At 37.9% G+C, this 14,414-nt stretch overlaps 1 protein-coding gene across 18 annotated transcripts in view; it reads right to left on the bottom strand.

Annotated features, from left to right (window-relative positions):
* The window catches only part of ABCB4 (ATP binding cassette subfamily B member 4), a 90,754-nt gene that overhangs the window by 55,254 nt on the left and 21,086 nt on the right, over positions 1–14,414 (bottom strand). For 12 of the 18 annotated variants that reach the window (XR_002335872.1, XM_013989596.2, XM_021063454.1 and 9 more), the window contains 7 exons: positions 14,201–14,325; positions 10,491–10,662; positions 7,249–7,362; positions 6,113–6,223; positions 5,767–5,892; positions 3,235–3,438; positions 2,704–2,874 (listed from right to left, as the gene is read on the bottom strand). Coding sequence is in view for 17 of the 18 variants with exons in the window: in XM_013989596.2 (XP_013845050.1) it covers positions 2,704–2,874; positions 3,235–3,438; positions 5,767–5,892; positions 6,113–6,223; positions 7,249–7,362; positions 10,491–10,662; positions 14,201–14,325 (1,023 nt within the window). In the remaining variant the exon portion in view is untranslated. Of the gene's footprint in view, positions 1–1,529; positions 1,862–2,703; positions 2,875–3,234; positions 3,439–5,766; positions 5,893–6,112; positions 6,224–7,248; positions 7,363–10,490; positions 10,663–14,200; positions 14,326–14,414 lie in introns of those variants that run through there. The other 6 variants (XM_021063464.1, XM_021063462.1, XM_021063466.1 and 3 more) reach the window with 5 other exon arrangements.

Genomic DNA, 14,414 nt, shown 5'->3' with positions numbered 1-14,414 from the left:
ATTTTTCCATCATCCTACACATTATTTCCTCCCCTCCTCCCTAATTACTTCTGCAGGATCTCAGGCTTAGAGAGGTTGGTTAATTTGCCCAAAGTCATGCAGCTAGAAAGGGACAGAGCCAGGCCCCCAAACTTAGCCTGTCTGGCACCACAGCCTGTGCTTTTACCCAAGCTGCTAAGGGCTTTTATTGGAGATTTAAAAAAACCTTGTGAGTGGTTTGTCAGCTTTTTTTTTTTTTTTTTTTTTTTTTTTTTTTGTCTTTTTGCCATTTCTTGGGCCGCTCCCTCGGCATATGGAGGTTCCCAGGCTAGGGATTGAATCGGAGCTGTAGCCCCCGGTCTACACCACAGCCACAGCAACACGGGATCCGAGCTGAGGCTGCAACCTACACCACAGCTCACAGCAACGTCGGATCCTTAACCCACTGAGCAAGGCCAGGGATGGAACCTGCAACCTCATGCTTCCTAGTTGGATTTGTTAACCACTGAGTCATGACGGGAACTCCTGTCAGCTATTTTTAACAGCAATATATAAAAGGTTATCAACTGAGGAATGGGCCATAACCCTAGAGAACACAAATTACTAAACTGAGTGAAGTAATTTATCCAAATATGAATTAAAACTTGGAAGGCTATGACTTTAGCTGACAGAATTCACATCATGAGGAGCTCCCTTGTGGCTCAGTGGGTTAAGGATCTGGCATTGTTACTGCTGTGGCTCTGGTTACAGCTGCGGCTCGGGTTTGATCTCTGGCCCAGGAACTTTTGCATGCCATGGGCATGGCCAAAAAAAGTTTTGAAAAAAGGAAAAAAAGAATTCATATCATAAAAAACAACATTTCCAACAATTCTGTTGTTTTGGTACAGCAAGAGCTGGTCTATTGAATGTTTGTATCCTCAAAAGTGTTGAGACCTGTCTCCTAGGGCTGAATAGAACTTTTTTCCCCATCAATCTCTCTCTTATCCTACCCTAACTTTATGCTAAAAAATCTATTTTGACACATGAATGCCCATTTGTACATAAGTTAAAATTAATTGTTTAATTTATGCATGCATTTATTTTTATGATTTCCTGATTGAAATAATTTCTAATGAACCAACCAAACACAAATCTCCTATGGATTATAGATTGGTTCCTTAATACCAATCTATTAATATACATGAAATTTCATGAGACTTAATATACATGAAAGCAATATACTTCAGTATAAAATTAGTAAGGAATAATTATCATAATCTCTCATTATTAAATTACACTATATAAGATAAGCCAAAATATTAATCTGATAAACCAAGAAGCATGACAACTACAGTTTATAGCACAGAAGGCAGTTGTGTTTATTTAGGATTCAAGTATAAATTTTCCTGAGAAAATAACGTTCATAAAGCTCATTGCTAAAATTTCAAGAGGAGATATATACATCTGAATATATGTACATATATATATCTGAATCACTTTGCTGTATACCTGAAACTAACACAATGTAAATAAACTATATTTCAATAAAAGTCAAAAAATAAAATAAAACTGGTCAATAAAATTTCAGGAGGCAATGTGGAAAGACAAATAATTTGTACATTTTATTAGTAAAGCCTCTCAAATCAAATATATTTATGATATTTATGTATTTGAAACCCATTTTTACACGGTGTCATCTGACTCTAGTTTTTATACTGCTGTTATTGCAGACAACATTAGCATTGACCTTGAAAGTGGGTCTTCCTGTGAAACTTCAATTTAGTAAAGATGGTAGTGATGTTGGAGACCACTGAGCTGCGGAACTCTGCAGAAAGCAAACTTGGTGTTGTGGCAAAGCCAGAAAAGCATGTATGCCATTCAGAATTCTCAAGTACAGGGTCTCCTTCAAAGACAAGATAAAGGACTTATGCATTAATCATGCTATTCTATAAATAGCTGCACTATGTCCTAAGGATATGCCTTTTTGATATCACTAAGAGATAGCTTTGTCTTGCCCACTAATCACCTTCCTTAATCCCACTAATCCCATCACCTTCCTTAATAAAAGTCCTGAGGGCTAAAGCCTAGCACCTTTGTTCTCCAGAGGTTCTCCAGACCTCCTGGTCCCCCACTTTCTAACTGTAAAAGAGTCTTGTGTGTTTTGTCATACCGTGCCATCCCTCTTTCAGGATCTCCCATTACCCTGAAGTGCTGGACGCAGCAAGTGAGAGATTTAGAAACATCTGAGCCAGGCCCATGAGCTCAGCAGCTCTAAAACATGTCGCTTATTTAAATGCTTAGACGAATATGCAAGTTGAACCTTATTTCCAGAAAAGCATCCATTCACTTTCATGTATAGATAAAGATGAGGTACTGCCTACAAAATAAGGCAAGTATTTTGAGCCTTTTTTTCAGCTGGACCACAGTGTAGGTAATGAGACTTTTTTTGTGTGCAATTACTACAACGACTTTTGATCAAGCCCTAGCCTGTGTGCAAGAAAAAAGCAAGCTAAGGGACTCACTGCAGAGTTCTGGACTGGGGCTTATTGCACCTCAGTCAAAGCAAGGCAGTTAATGGGCTGCCCACCTCTCTCTGCAATGCGTGCTGACAGGAGAAATCAAGAAAGCCCCACAGGAGAGAGGCTCTCACATTGATGCTTTTAAATCTAGACTCCCAAAGTCCTAACAAGAATTTGCAACAAAATTTCAGTTGGTTGGTCCTTCAGGTGTCTAAAGTCCACTGACCTTATCCAGAGCTGCCTGTACCTCAGCTTCACTCTCTGTGTCCAGTGCTGACGTGGCCTCGTCCAGCAGGAGGATCTTGGGGTTGCGAACCAGGGCCCGAGCGATGGCGATTCTCTGCTTCTGTCCACCACTCAGCTGGGCCCCTCTGTCTCCAACCAGGGTGTCAAATTTCTACAACAAAAAGGATGGTGGAGCTCTTGCAGTATTTCAAATAGAAAAACCTATGGAGTCTAGAAATTCAGGAAGACAACATGGAGCTTCATTTGGACTACTGCAATGCGTCACAAGTTATAATAAATAATACTGAATTCTAAAAAATTGCTAACACATACTCTGCACAAAATTTTATAGGATTTGTATACCAGGCTATACTCCTTAACCCTCCAACTGCATAATTCAATGGACTTACCTAACAAAGTTGGACAACAATGCATCTGTTTTCAAACATTAGCTTAAACTTTGAAAGAAAGAACACAGTTGCACGAGGAAAGATTCTAATTTTAAGGGTAATTGCATTAACAGAGGTTTTACCTGTGGTAATTTCATGATAAACTCATAGGCATTGGCTTCCTTGACAGCCTTCTTTATTTCATCCATGGTGACATTTCCACGGCCGTAACGAATATTTTCAGCAATTGTGGTAGAAAACAGCACTGGCTCCTGACTCACCACTCCAATTATTTCCCTCAGATACCTTACATTAAATGTCCTAATATCCTGCCCATCGATGGTAACCTGAAAAAAAAGAAATATTTCCGTAAATATTTTAAATCATCTGATGTATAAAACATCAAGTCTCTTTAATTTGTTACCAAAAAAAGCTAACATTTAACTTATTTCAATGGTTAGAAAGGAGAATAGGAAAGAAACAGCAATGTGCAAGACTAAATAAAAAGTGTATTCTCTCTTTTGATATTTATTATCTCACATATACAGTTTTTTCATGGATGGTTTATTCTCCATTAGTCATGATATACTGAGTTATATATTTTTGTCATAGCTATTATTTTTGCTTACCATTATCATATTTGACTAAAAATATCCATTTACCTATCTGGTCTACATATCATTTTGATGGCATTATGATGTTTTACTATATGTAACACACCATACTTTAGCATGTCCCACCTGCTGAATATTTGGCTTCCTTCATGGGACACTGAAGAATGTTTGTAAAAGCAGAGAATTACCAGGATGAAGGGTGTGATTTATTTCCTCCCCCCCATAACAACTGATTCATCTGTACAATGTGTGGTATATGTTGGGCATTTATTATTTGCTGAATAAAGGCTGAATGAACAACCCTCTAAAAAGATTTTAATAATTTACATCAGCAGGAATATATAAATATATCTGCCCCACTGTAATTTACTAGCTCTGAGTTTTATCATTTTAATGTTTTTTTCCTACTTAATAAGTGTGTGGTAGTATGTTATATTTGTTTTAATTTGTATATAATTATAAGTGAGGCTGAACATATCCTGAAATGTATTACAAATCTAGATTTCTTTGTGAGTGATCTGCATGTTCATATCCTAGCTATATTAATTTCTAAAATATTACACATAATAGTTTTCTTATATATATATAAATTATTTAGTCTAATGTACTGATTTCTTTTATTATAATTTTACTGATTTTTATTGGAGAGAGGTTTAAGGAAAGACAGAATTGGTCAACAGTACCACTAGGCATTTCTTCTATTATTTCAACAGTAGAAAATTGCTAGGTCACCGTATGAACTATGAATATCTCTAAGTTGCAAAATTTCTGAAGAGATTTTTTTTTTCCTGCTGACATGTATTTTTTTCTTAAAAAATGTATTACTCCAATAATTTTTAAAATAAGATGTTTTCAAATGCTATTCACAGTGGTTAGCATTCACTAGGTTCTTTTGTAAAAATAAATAAAACTATTTACAATTGAACCAACCTAGACTTTCTCTAGGAAATGAGGATGGGCTTATATTTCTCCTCAGTAATATCAGATTTTTCAAAGACAGTTTGCTAATTTTATAAAAAAAATTAACAAATACTTTGTGTATCCTGGAAAATTTTGTATTCATTCTTGCAATCGCTATTGAATCTCAATGCCTTTTGATGCTTTTTGCTTTTCTTTGTAACTTGTAAACTTCTGCTTTCATGATTGTTGGATTACATTTCAAGATCATGTAAATTCAAAGTCCTAAAGTTGGTACAACTGAGGAAATTTGAATAAATACTATGGGCTAGTATTGTATTAATGTCAAAGATACTGATTTTGATGACTGTTTTGTGATTATGTAAGAGAAAGTCTTCTCAGAAAATATATTCTGAAGTACATAGGGGTCAAGGGGCATGATATCTTTAACTCACTCTCAAAGGTTCAGAAAAAAATATGCATGTATGTATGTATGTGTGAGTGTGTGATACATACACATGAACATGCAGTGGGGAAGAAGATAATAAGGCAACTGGGTCAAAATATAAACCATTAGTGAATCTGAGCGAAGAGTAAATGTGAGTTCCCTGCTTGTGACATTTCTGCAAATTTGGATTTATAACTTTTTTATATGGGCAAAAAATACACCCTAGGTTATTATTCTTCCCCACATCACCAGACGTTTCTTAGAGACTATCCCACTTTCCCCTCCAGATATTCCAACACTTAAGAAAACTCAACTGTCTTTGATGAATTTTATTACTGTTCTAAGACTTCTTGTGACCCTGAACGCCAGGCTGTAAACAATTGTTGTATGGAATATTTTTGACCAAACCCAGTGGCATCATTGAAAATAATGCTCTCAGTGGTTTGCATGACTCTTTTCCAGTGATCTAGTGGGCTATGAACAGCTTAGTTGGGACAGGGGAAAGCATTGTCCAGCTTCTTTGGATTTTATCATGAATACTTTTGTTAAAACAGCCCAAGGGCTTAAAGGCATTACCCAGATGCATGGCAATTCTGTAATCTTTTTACCAAAATTAGATTCACATGCAAATTTGTTACTAAAAATAAAAAAACATTTTCAAAGGGCTTATTGGTAGCTGACTTCCCCCTTTGGAGAATGTGGTTCTTCCCACTTACCATACCCCCATCAGGGTCATAGAGCCTCTGTATCAACTGGACCGTCGTGCTTTTCCCGCAGCCACTGTTCCCAACCAGGGCCACCGTCTGTCCGCTCTCTACCCTCAAGTTGAGACCCTTCAAGATCTAAGAGGGAAAAGAAAGGAAAAAGAACACATTTCACATCAAAAGCCTAAAAGAGGAGTAATGTGATCCAATTTTAAATTTGAAAAAAAAATCAAATAAGGGAATATAACCCCAAAAGGAAAAAGTACATACATATCAAAATAATGGAGACTTTGGATTATTTAAGATGATTAAACAATCAATGTGAATGAGGAATTCCTGTAACTATTACTTACAATACCTTGACATTAGGTCGAGCTGGATAAGAGAAATGAACATCACTGAACTCCAAATTCCCTTTGATGTTGACTGGTTTGTGTCCTCTCTCTGAAAAACTGTCAATTTTAGGATTCTAAATAAAACAAAATCCAGTGACTATTCCATCATAGGACAAACAATTGCATTCTTAAGGAATGTGCTTTAGCAAATTCCAAAAATAGGACCCAGAATGGCATAATTCCCCTCATATGAGACAGAACACAAGTTGAAGACTGTCTGAGTTTGTGTGTGTACTTAAGGAAATATTCCTTCTCAGAAAATAGGCTTTTCTTGAAAAGTACATAAGGGATATATTCATTTAATTTCATATATTATTTCGCTGGTATATCCTCATAAATTTTCTGTCAAATATACATGTTTATACAACTGCGATAAAAATGCTATAATTGACATATCCAGATATTTTTGCATTTAGTGAAAATTAACTTATTCCTAAACAATAAATGTAATGGACTGGGTTGAGAAGATTGAAGAACTGGTTAGAGCCAAGTTATTTAGGAATAACGTAAACTTTCAATATAAGCAGAAGCTGAACAATTTTCTCATGACTTCGATTAATGAAACAGGAGTTGCTTGGATTAAACAATCACATTTCAGTTATCTAGTCTGCATTTTCTCTGTGTTTTAATATATCAAAACTATTTTCTTTTTTTTTTCACTGCATTCAGTACAACCTATTCAATATAGTTAATTCAAAATTATACCATACATACAGTGATCATTTTTTTTGAAGAGGGCAACCCACGGCAAAACATACTACCAATTTTGGTCCCACCAATAATTTTTCCACCCACACACAAATCATAATATTCTAAGCCTGGCTACAAAATGATAGAGAAAAGGAGAAAAACTAGGAAGACAGACATCTTTGCTTTGAGCCCAATAGCACACTAGCACAGATGTACCTTCTCAAAATGAGATCAGTGTTACCTGATTATGTAAAGATAGACTTGCAGAAATATTAAGAAGGGGCATTTTTTTTCATTCAATACTGAGAGGTTCATTTCACACAGTTAATTTTCAGGTGACATTTATTCTAAACCCAGATTATCTAAGACTCAAAGAATTTTTTCAGCATTAAAATAATAAATGACTCACATTATCAATAATATCAAAGATCACATATGCTGCTCCTCTTGCATTGGCAAAAGCATCAATACAGGGAGCTGCCTGTCCAACACTGAAGGCTCCGATTAGGATTGAGAAAAAGACCTGAGCAAAAGAACACAAGGAAAAGTGATAAGCCCCCACTCTGGTGTCTATCATTCTTTCAGATATGATTTGTTTGGATCACACACTACCCAAACGATCAAGTTTAGGTTGGATGCTTTAAAATTTTTTCAGCGAAAAAGCAAAATTGACAACATTAATATGGTATTTTATTGCACAAAAGGTTTTCTTCAACCTCAAAAATGTTTTTTTTTTTTTTTTTTTTTTTTTTTGTCTAGCTTGCCAAACTATCTCTTGCTCTTCTTCTGGACGTCTACTGAAAAATTTTTCACTTAATTCCTTGATTCTGAAGCTACTGTCAGCAGAGGAAAACATTTTCCATCAGTCTTATTATCCAGTCCTATATGATTTTCTCTAATTGTGCATGGAATTACACAGAATATTCAAAATGAAACATGGTAGATTTTGGCCCCATGAAATTTTCCTTCAAAAGTACCATTTTACGTACATGTTTTGGTAAGATTTTTAATACAAAAAGTAATAGATCACATATTTTAAAACACGAAATCACACCTGAGATTATTAATTCCTTTACACATCTATTCTGTACTACAGTTAAACAAAGTTAACACATTTCCCTTTTTATTCTTTTCACTAAGAAAATAAATTGATGTAGAAAAACCAAGAATATAGCTTCAGGAATCCAGATAATTAGCATAAGTGAACCAAGGAAAACATAAATGAAGAGAAATTAGTCCTTTCTCCCTGGGCATGGTGAAAGGCCTACTTATAATTTGGCTTTCCTCAGAAAATGGTAACAATAACACTTCACATACCCAGAACTCAAATATCTATAACTGTCTGCAATACAAAGAAGAACCAAGAAGAAAGGAAGCAAAAGTGTCTTTACCAAAATCAACATTACTAGGTCAATGCACAAGAGCCCTTGGTCCTTCTGTAGAGAGCATCACTGCTCTCTCTGCGTCGAGAGCACCACCCTGCAGCCCTCCTGGGAAGTCACTGTCCACATACTACCCATGGGGAGAGCAGGCCAGAGAGGAAGCATACTTCACAAAGGGTGGAGAGCAGAGTCAGGATTCAATCTGCCTTCTTCGTAAAATTCAGCAAATGAGGAAGGAAGTGGTGGGGAGACAGGTGAGGAGCTCAGGCTGACTGCCAGAGAGGAGACCAAAAGAGAAAGAATAGACCCAGCAATGAAGAAAGCTCATCCAGCCAAACATATCTCGACACCTTGATGGAGTCTGAAGGTTCCACCCCAGAGGACATTTTGAGATGATAAATTTTCATAATGTCCCCAGGTCATCATCAAGGGCCCAAGCTGTGTTCAGAGTTCTCTGTCAGAAACACAGGGAAATGCGGATTTTAGAAGATTGCTAGTTGAACAGCAGTTACATGCTGTCCTGATCGCCACTGACATGGCAAGAAGGTCACAAGATGTGGCTGGTTTATAAAAAAAAAAAATTTACAAAAAGGTATGCATATTACAGTACCAATTTTGAAAAATATATATATATCTATATATTAAAAATGATCTGGAAGAAAGACACCAAAGCTGTCATTAAGTATATAAAGAGTATTAGATCACAAGTAACTCTAAATAATTTCCATTATTTTATTTATTTATTTATTTATTTATGTCTTTTTGCCTTTCCTAGGGCTGCTCCCACGGCATATGGAGGTTCCCAGGCTAGGGGTCTAATCGGAGCTGAAGCTGCTGACCTACGCCAGAGCCACAGCCACAGCAATTTGGGAACCGAGCCGCATCTGCAATCTACACCACAGCTCACGGCAAAGCCAGATCCTTAACCCAATGAGCGAGGCCAGGGATCGAACCCACAACCTCATGGTTTCTCGTCAGATTCGTTAACCACTGAGCCACGACGGGAACTCCTAATTTCCAATATTTAAAACTCAATATTTGGGAGTTCCCGTTGTGGCTCAGTGGTTAACGAATCTGACTAGGAGCCATGAGATTTCATGTTCCATCCCTGGCCTCGCTCAGTGGGTTAAGGATCCGGCATTGCCATGAGCTGTGGTGTAGATTGCTGACGCAGCTCGGATCCCGAATTGCTGTGGCTGTGGCTCTGGCGTAGGTCAGCAGCTTCAGCTCCGATTAGACCCCTAGCCTGGGAACCTCCATATGCCTCAGGTATGGTCCTAGAAAAGAAAAGAAAAAACAAACAAACAAAAAAAAACGCTCAATATTTGAATCCTCTGTGTAGCTAGCGTATATTATTTTTATTTTTTTAAATTTTACTTTGAGTTTATGGTCGCATCCTCGGCATACAGCAATTCACTCACTGGCCAGGGATTCCAGGGATTCCCCGGGCCAGCTGAGGCAATGCCAGATACTTCAACCCACTGCCTCAGGCTGGGTATCCAACCTGCACTGCAGCCACCTGAGCTGCTGCAGTCAGATTCTTAACCCACCATGCCACAGTGGGAACTCTGATATATTATTTTTATAATCATGAGTGAAGCTATTTTCATTTTGAAAAAGAAAAACAAACTAAAATATCTTTTCATCTTTTATTTCCAATAAATGTTTTAGATTATGCAAATTTAACATTCTTTTACACTACGACTTATCTATAATAATGTTTACTTTCTGGATTCCCTTTGTAGTGCAGCAGAAATGAATCCAACTAGGAACCACGAGGTTGCGGGTTTGATCCCTGGCCTTGCTCAGTGGGTTAAGGATCTGGTGTTGCTGTGGCTGTGGTGTAGGCTGCAGCTTCAGCTCCAATTAGACCCCTAGCGTGGGAACCTCCATATGCCGTGGGTGTGGCCCTAAAAAGCAAAAATAATAATAATAATGTTTACTTTCTTATATAATAAAAATCATAGGCAGAACAAAGATGGCTCCAATCCATAGTTGTTCATTCATAAATTTATTCAACTTTTATTTATTTATATGTTGCATATGTTTCTCAATTGGTCTAACTACATGCTTTTTCCTTTCCCCCCACTCATAATTCTGCCCTGTTTATTCTAGAAGGCCAGCTCCTCCCACAGGATAGAGCAAAGATTTACCAAAAGAAAAAAGCCTATAATCATGGCTCATCCTTAGAAAAGGAGGAAAATAAAGAAAAGGTAGATGGATAAACAATATTTTCAGGTTCTTCATAAATATTAGGAAAATGACTTACTGTCATTGCATTTCCAATAGTGTATTCTTTTGATATAACTAGAGTGGATCCATACCAGAAGGCCAGAGCATATGATGCATATATTAATAGGAAGGCAATGCCCATGGAGATGTTTGCTGAAATAGCTTTTTTAATTCCAATCTTTTTGGCATTTTCTAGATGTTTCTGATACCTACCAGAAAATGAGGGGAACACATTATAATGAGAAAACAACCCAAAATATGAATCATATTCAATTCCTGGATAATTGGAGGTTTAAGGCACAAAGCCATCAAAGTAAGAAACCCCTGGTGAGAGACCCGGCTTCTTGCGAACTGAACTGATTCAGGATCAGCTGGAACTAGAGCTGATCTAAGCCTTTTTTTTACTGGCCTGGATCCATCTTCCTCAGTCCCTACCAGTCCCACTAATGTTCCCATGGCCATTCCAGGACTGATGTCTCAATCCTGGGAGAACCTCACCGTCACTTTCATGGCCAGCACCATAAGTCAAGGTTAAGGTGAAAGAAGAGAAACCAAGCCAATTAGGAAAGACCTCAAAATGTAAATATTATTTGGATATAAATGTAAATGTACATACTATAAAAGTACATTACGAAATGTAAACACTAACTCTTAAAACAGATTCTTAATACAGCTCAATTTTTCCTCTCTAGAGAAAAGAAAACCCTCTCTCTGCTGCCCCATTATATGAGAGACAGAAATTTTACTTGTTTGGTTATTTATATTTGGGGCTTTGCTTTTTTGTTTAACTTTGGTTCAGATTTTGTTTTGCTTTGTTTTCAACTGGGCTGACCTACAACTGTTAAGCCACGGTACAAGGTTATAAAGTGGTCACTACTTAGAGGATATAGGTTCTTACTCAACTTTTCTAGATTTTAGTTTCATCACTTGTAAAATGGAGTTACCAAGGCCTACCTTGTAAAAGTGATCATAAGTTTGATAGATAACTATAGAAAGTTGTTAGTACGGTGCTGCTGGCACATAGTTGGCACAACCTGATAATTCCTATTCCTATATTTTTAGATTATTTTAGAATTTAATCCCTTCCTAAGTGTTGCTCGTTCTATGACTGTCTTATTTTCTAATATTAACTAAAATTCATAGTAGGCTTCTAGGATTTGACATAACGATACAAATGTCTAGAATGGTTCTGTTAAATAACAATATTTGTTTACATCAATTTTAAAAAGTCTTTCTTTCCAAGTTAGACACAAAAAGTGTATAAAACTTAATTTTGGCTATCTAAAAAAAAAAAAAAAAAAAGAAAGAAAGAAAGAAAGAAAGAAAAAAATCCCCTGGCTATACAATGAAACTTAAGGGGAAAATATCACACACATTAGTGCGTTCCTGTTTCTAACAAAAAACAAACGACATCATATCTCTTTTGGTTTAACCAAATAAGATGTTGAGAATTTATTAATTTTTTAAAAAATCTATGCTGCCATGAAAATTTATGTCTTTTGATTACTTAAAGCACCCAGCTCTTCAGTGTTCTTTCCTCAGGGTTGGTGATGCATTCATTTAGCAAAGCTGTGTCGTTGAGGAGACAACCAGCATGTCACACCCAGCACACCCAGGCAGCCTGGTCGAGAGGTATGGGCAGCTGACATCAGCCCAAGGTGACATGGGGCTCTGGTGACAGTGGTGGGCATGCTGTAATTACCTTCACTTGGGCAGCTTGCTTACTGCAGCTAATGGAGCGGCACTGATTACACTCACATCCTGAGGTCCAACTGAGGGTTTGTGTGGTATGTGTGGGCTACTGTGTACAGGAAGCAGCAGCGAGAGAGAAAAAGGAAGAGGTTAGAGATCCAGGCACATGCTGTTTTGAAGAGGGCTTAAGGAATAGAAAAAAAGAAGGAATGAAAAAGAGAGGATATGGGAAATTTTTTGCTTTTTTTTTGGCCCGCACCCACAGCATGAAGAAGTTCTAGGACCAGGGATTGAACTCGAGCCATAGCAGTGACCCAAGCCATTGCAGTGACAGTGCTGGATCCTTAACTGCTAGACCACCAGGGAACTCCCAGGGAACATCTGCTTATAAGGCTGGAGAATTTCCAGAGAATTTCTCTTTCAAAGAGTGGTGAGTATCAGGAGTCCTGTAGAATGGCAAAGGAAAATACTTTACATGGAATCATGCTTCAGCTATAATATAAAGGGATTATTTAAAGAAAACTGGTTGGGGCAATTAAATAGATCGGAGTAGACTTTATTAGGGGGGCTTTGTTCTGGCATTTAAGTTTTTGTCTATCAAGTTCCTTTAGAGCAAGGGTACTTAACCTGGAATCCATGGCAAAGGAACTTGAAGGGAGAAAAATTTATATATTTGATTTCACTAACCTCTAACTGAAATACAGCATTTCCTTTAATTTTTTTTTTTTTTTTTTGTTGCTATTTCTTGGGCCGCTCCTGCGGCATATGGAGGTTCCCAGGCTAGGGGTTGAATCGGAGCTGTAGCTACCAGCCTACGCCAGAGCCACAGCAACGCGGGATCCGAGCCGTGTCTGCAACCTACACCACAGCTCACGGCAACGCCGGATCGTTAACCCACTGAGCAAGGGCAGGGACCGAACCCGCAACCTCATGGTTCCTAGTCGGATTCGTTAACCACTGCGCCACGACAGGAACTCCTCCTTTAATTATTAATGCAGGCAACAAATCACTATAATATTAGCAGTAACTGTGACTTTGTTGCCAATAGAATTCCAGATCATTTTCACATCATGTTCTTTTCTTTCTTTTTTTTCCCTTTTTTTTTCTCTTTAGGACCGAACCTGCAGCATATGGAAGTTCCCAGGCTGGGGATCTAATCAGAGGTGCAGCTGCCACCCTACGCCATAGTCACAGCAACATGGGATCCCAGCCGCATATGCCCCAGCTGAGACATACGCTTCAGCTTGCGGCAATGCTGGATCCTCAACCCACTGAGCAAGGCCTGGGATCAAATCCATGTCCTTGTGGATACTAGTCGGGTTCTTAACCTGCTGAGCCACAATGGGAACTCCTCATATCATGTTCTAATTGTTACAGATATCTTGAAATTGCTTTTACTCACAACCCTACTTCAGATTACAGTGGTTATTAGACCCACAGTTAGCTCTTAGTATTTAATAGGTTATAAACAGAGATGTGTATTTACCGCCTCATAATTTTAAAATGTTTTGATAACTGTACTTCACTATAATTGGTTTCCTTTGTCATCCTACGTATTTTGTTTTATGTATTTGGTGAGGGGGAGGGGACATGCCAAAGATCTGCAGAAGTTCTTAGGCATGGAATTGAACCCATGAGTGCCCTAGCTGTAACCAGAGCCACAGCAGTGACAAGGCAGGATCCTTAACCTTCTGAGCCATCAGGGAACTCCTGTTTTATGCATTTAAAATCATGGAGTTTAATTGGCATAGCCAATTAAAGATCTGGTTGTCATTGCTGTGGTGCGGGTTCTATTCCTGGCCCAGGAACTTCCATGTGCCAAAAAGGAAGTCCTTAAGTTTCATTAGACTGCCAAAGGAGTCTATGGAACATAAAAAGGTTAGACCCCTGCTTTAGAAGCTGACATTAAACACCAGCCATTAGTAAAGAGTGCTTATATGTTGTGGATAAGGGGTTAACATTAGGTAAGGGAAAGCAGTAGACATACCACGAGAGAATACGTAACAAAATGTAAAAGCAGGTTCTTTGAACAAGTGGGCAAAGAACGTTCCTGACCTTTCCAGCTCTTTGCTCTGGCCCCCAAATGCAATCACAGTTCTGATGGCTCCCAGAGCCTCTTCTGCCACAGCACCGGCTTTTGCATAGGCGGCTAGTTCTTTGTCACTAAATGCCGAGATTATCTGGATGGAAGAGAAACATTCATCGTACACAGAAAAATGTTTAAAGACAGTCTGATCATCTCTTTAAACTTATTTTTTCTTCCCAAACC

Source organism: Sus scrofa, chromosome 9, assembly GCF_000003025.6.
Source record: "Sus scrofa isolate TJ Tabasco breed Duroc chromosome 9, Sscrofa11.1, whole genome shotgun sequence".
In the NCBI taxonomy this organism is placed as follows: domain Eukaryota; kingdom Metazoa; phylum Chordata; class Mammalia; order Artiodactyla; family Suidae; genus Sus; species Sus scrofa.
This window is presented reverse-complemented; position numbering and strand designations above follow the sequence as displayed.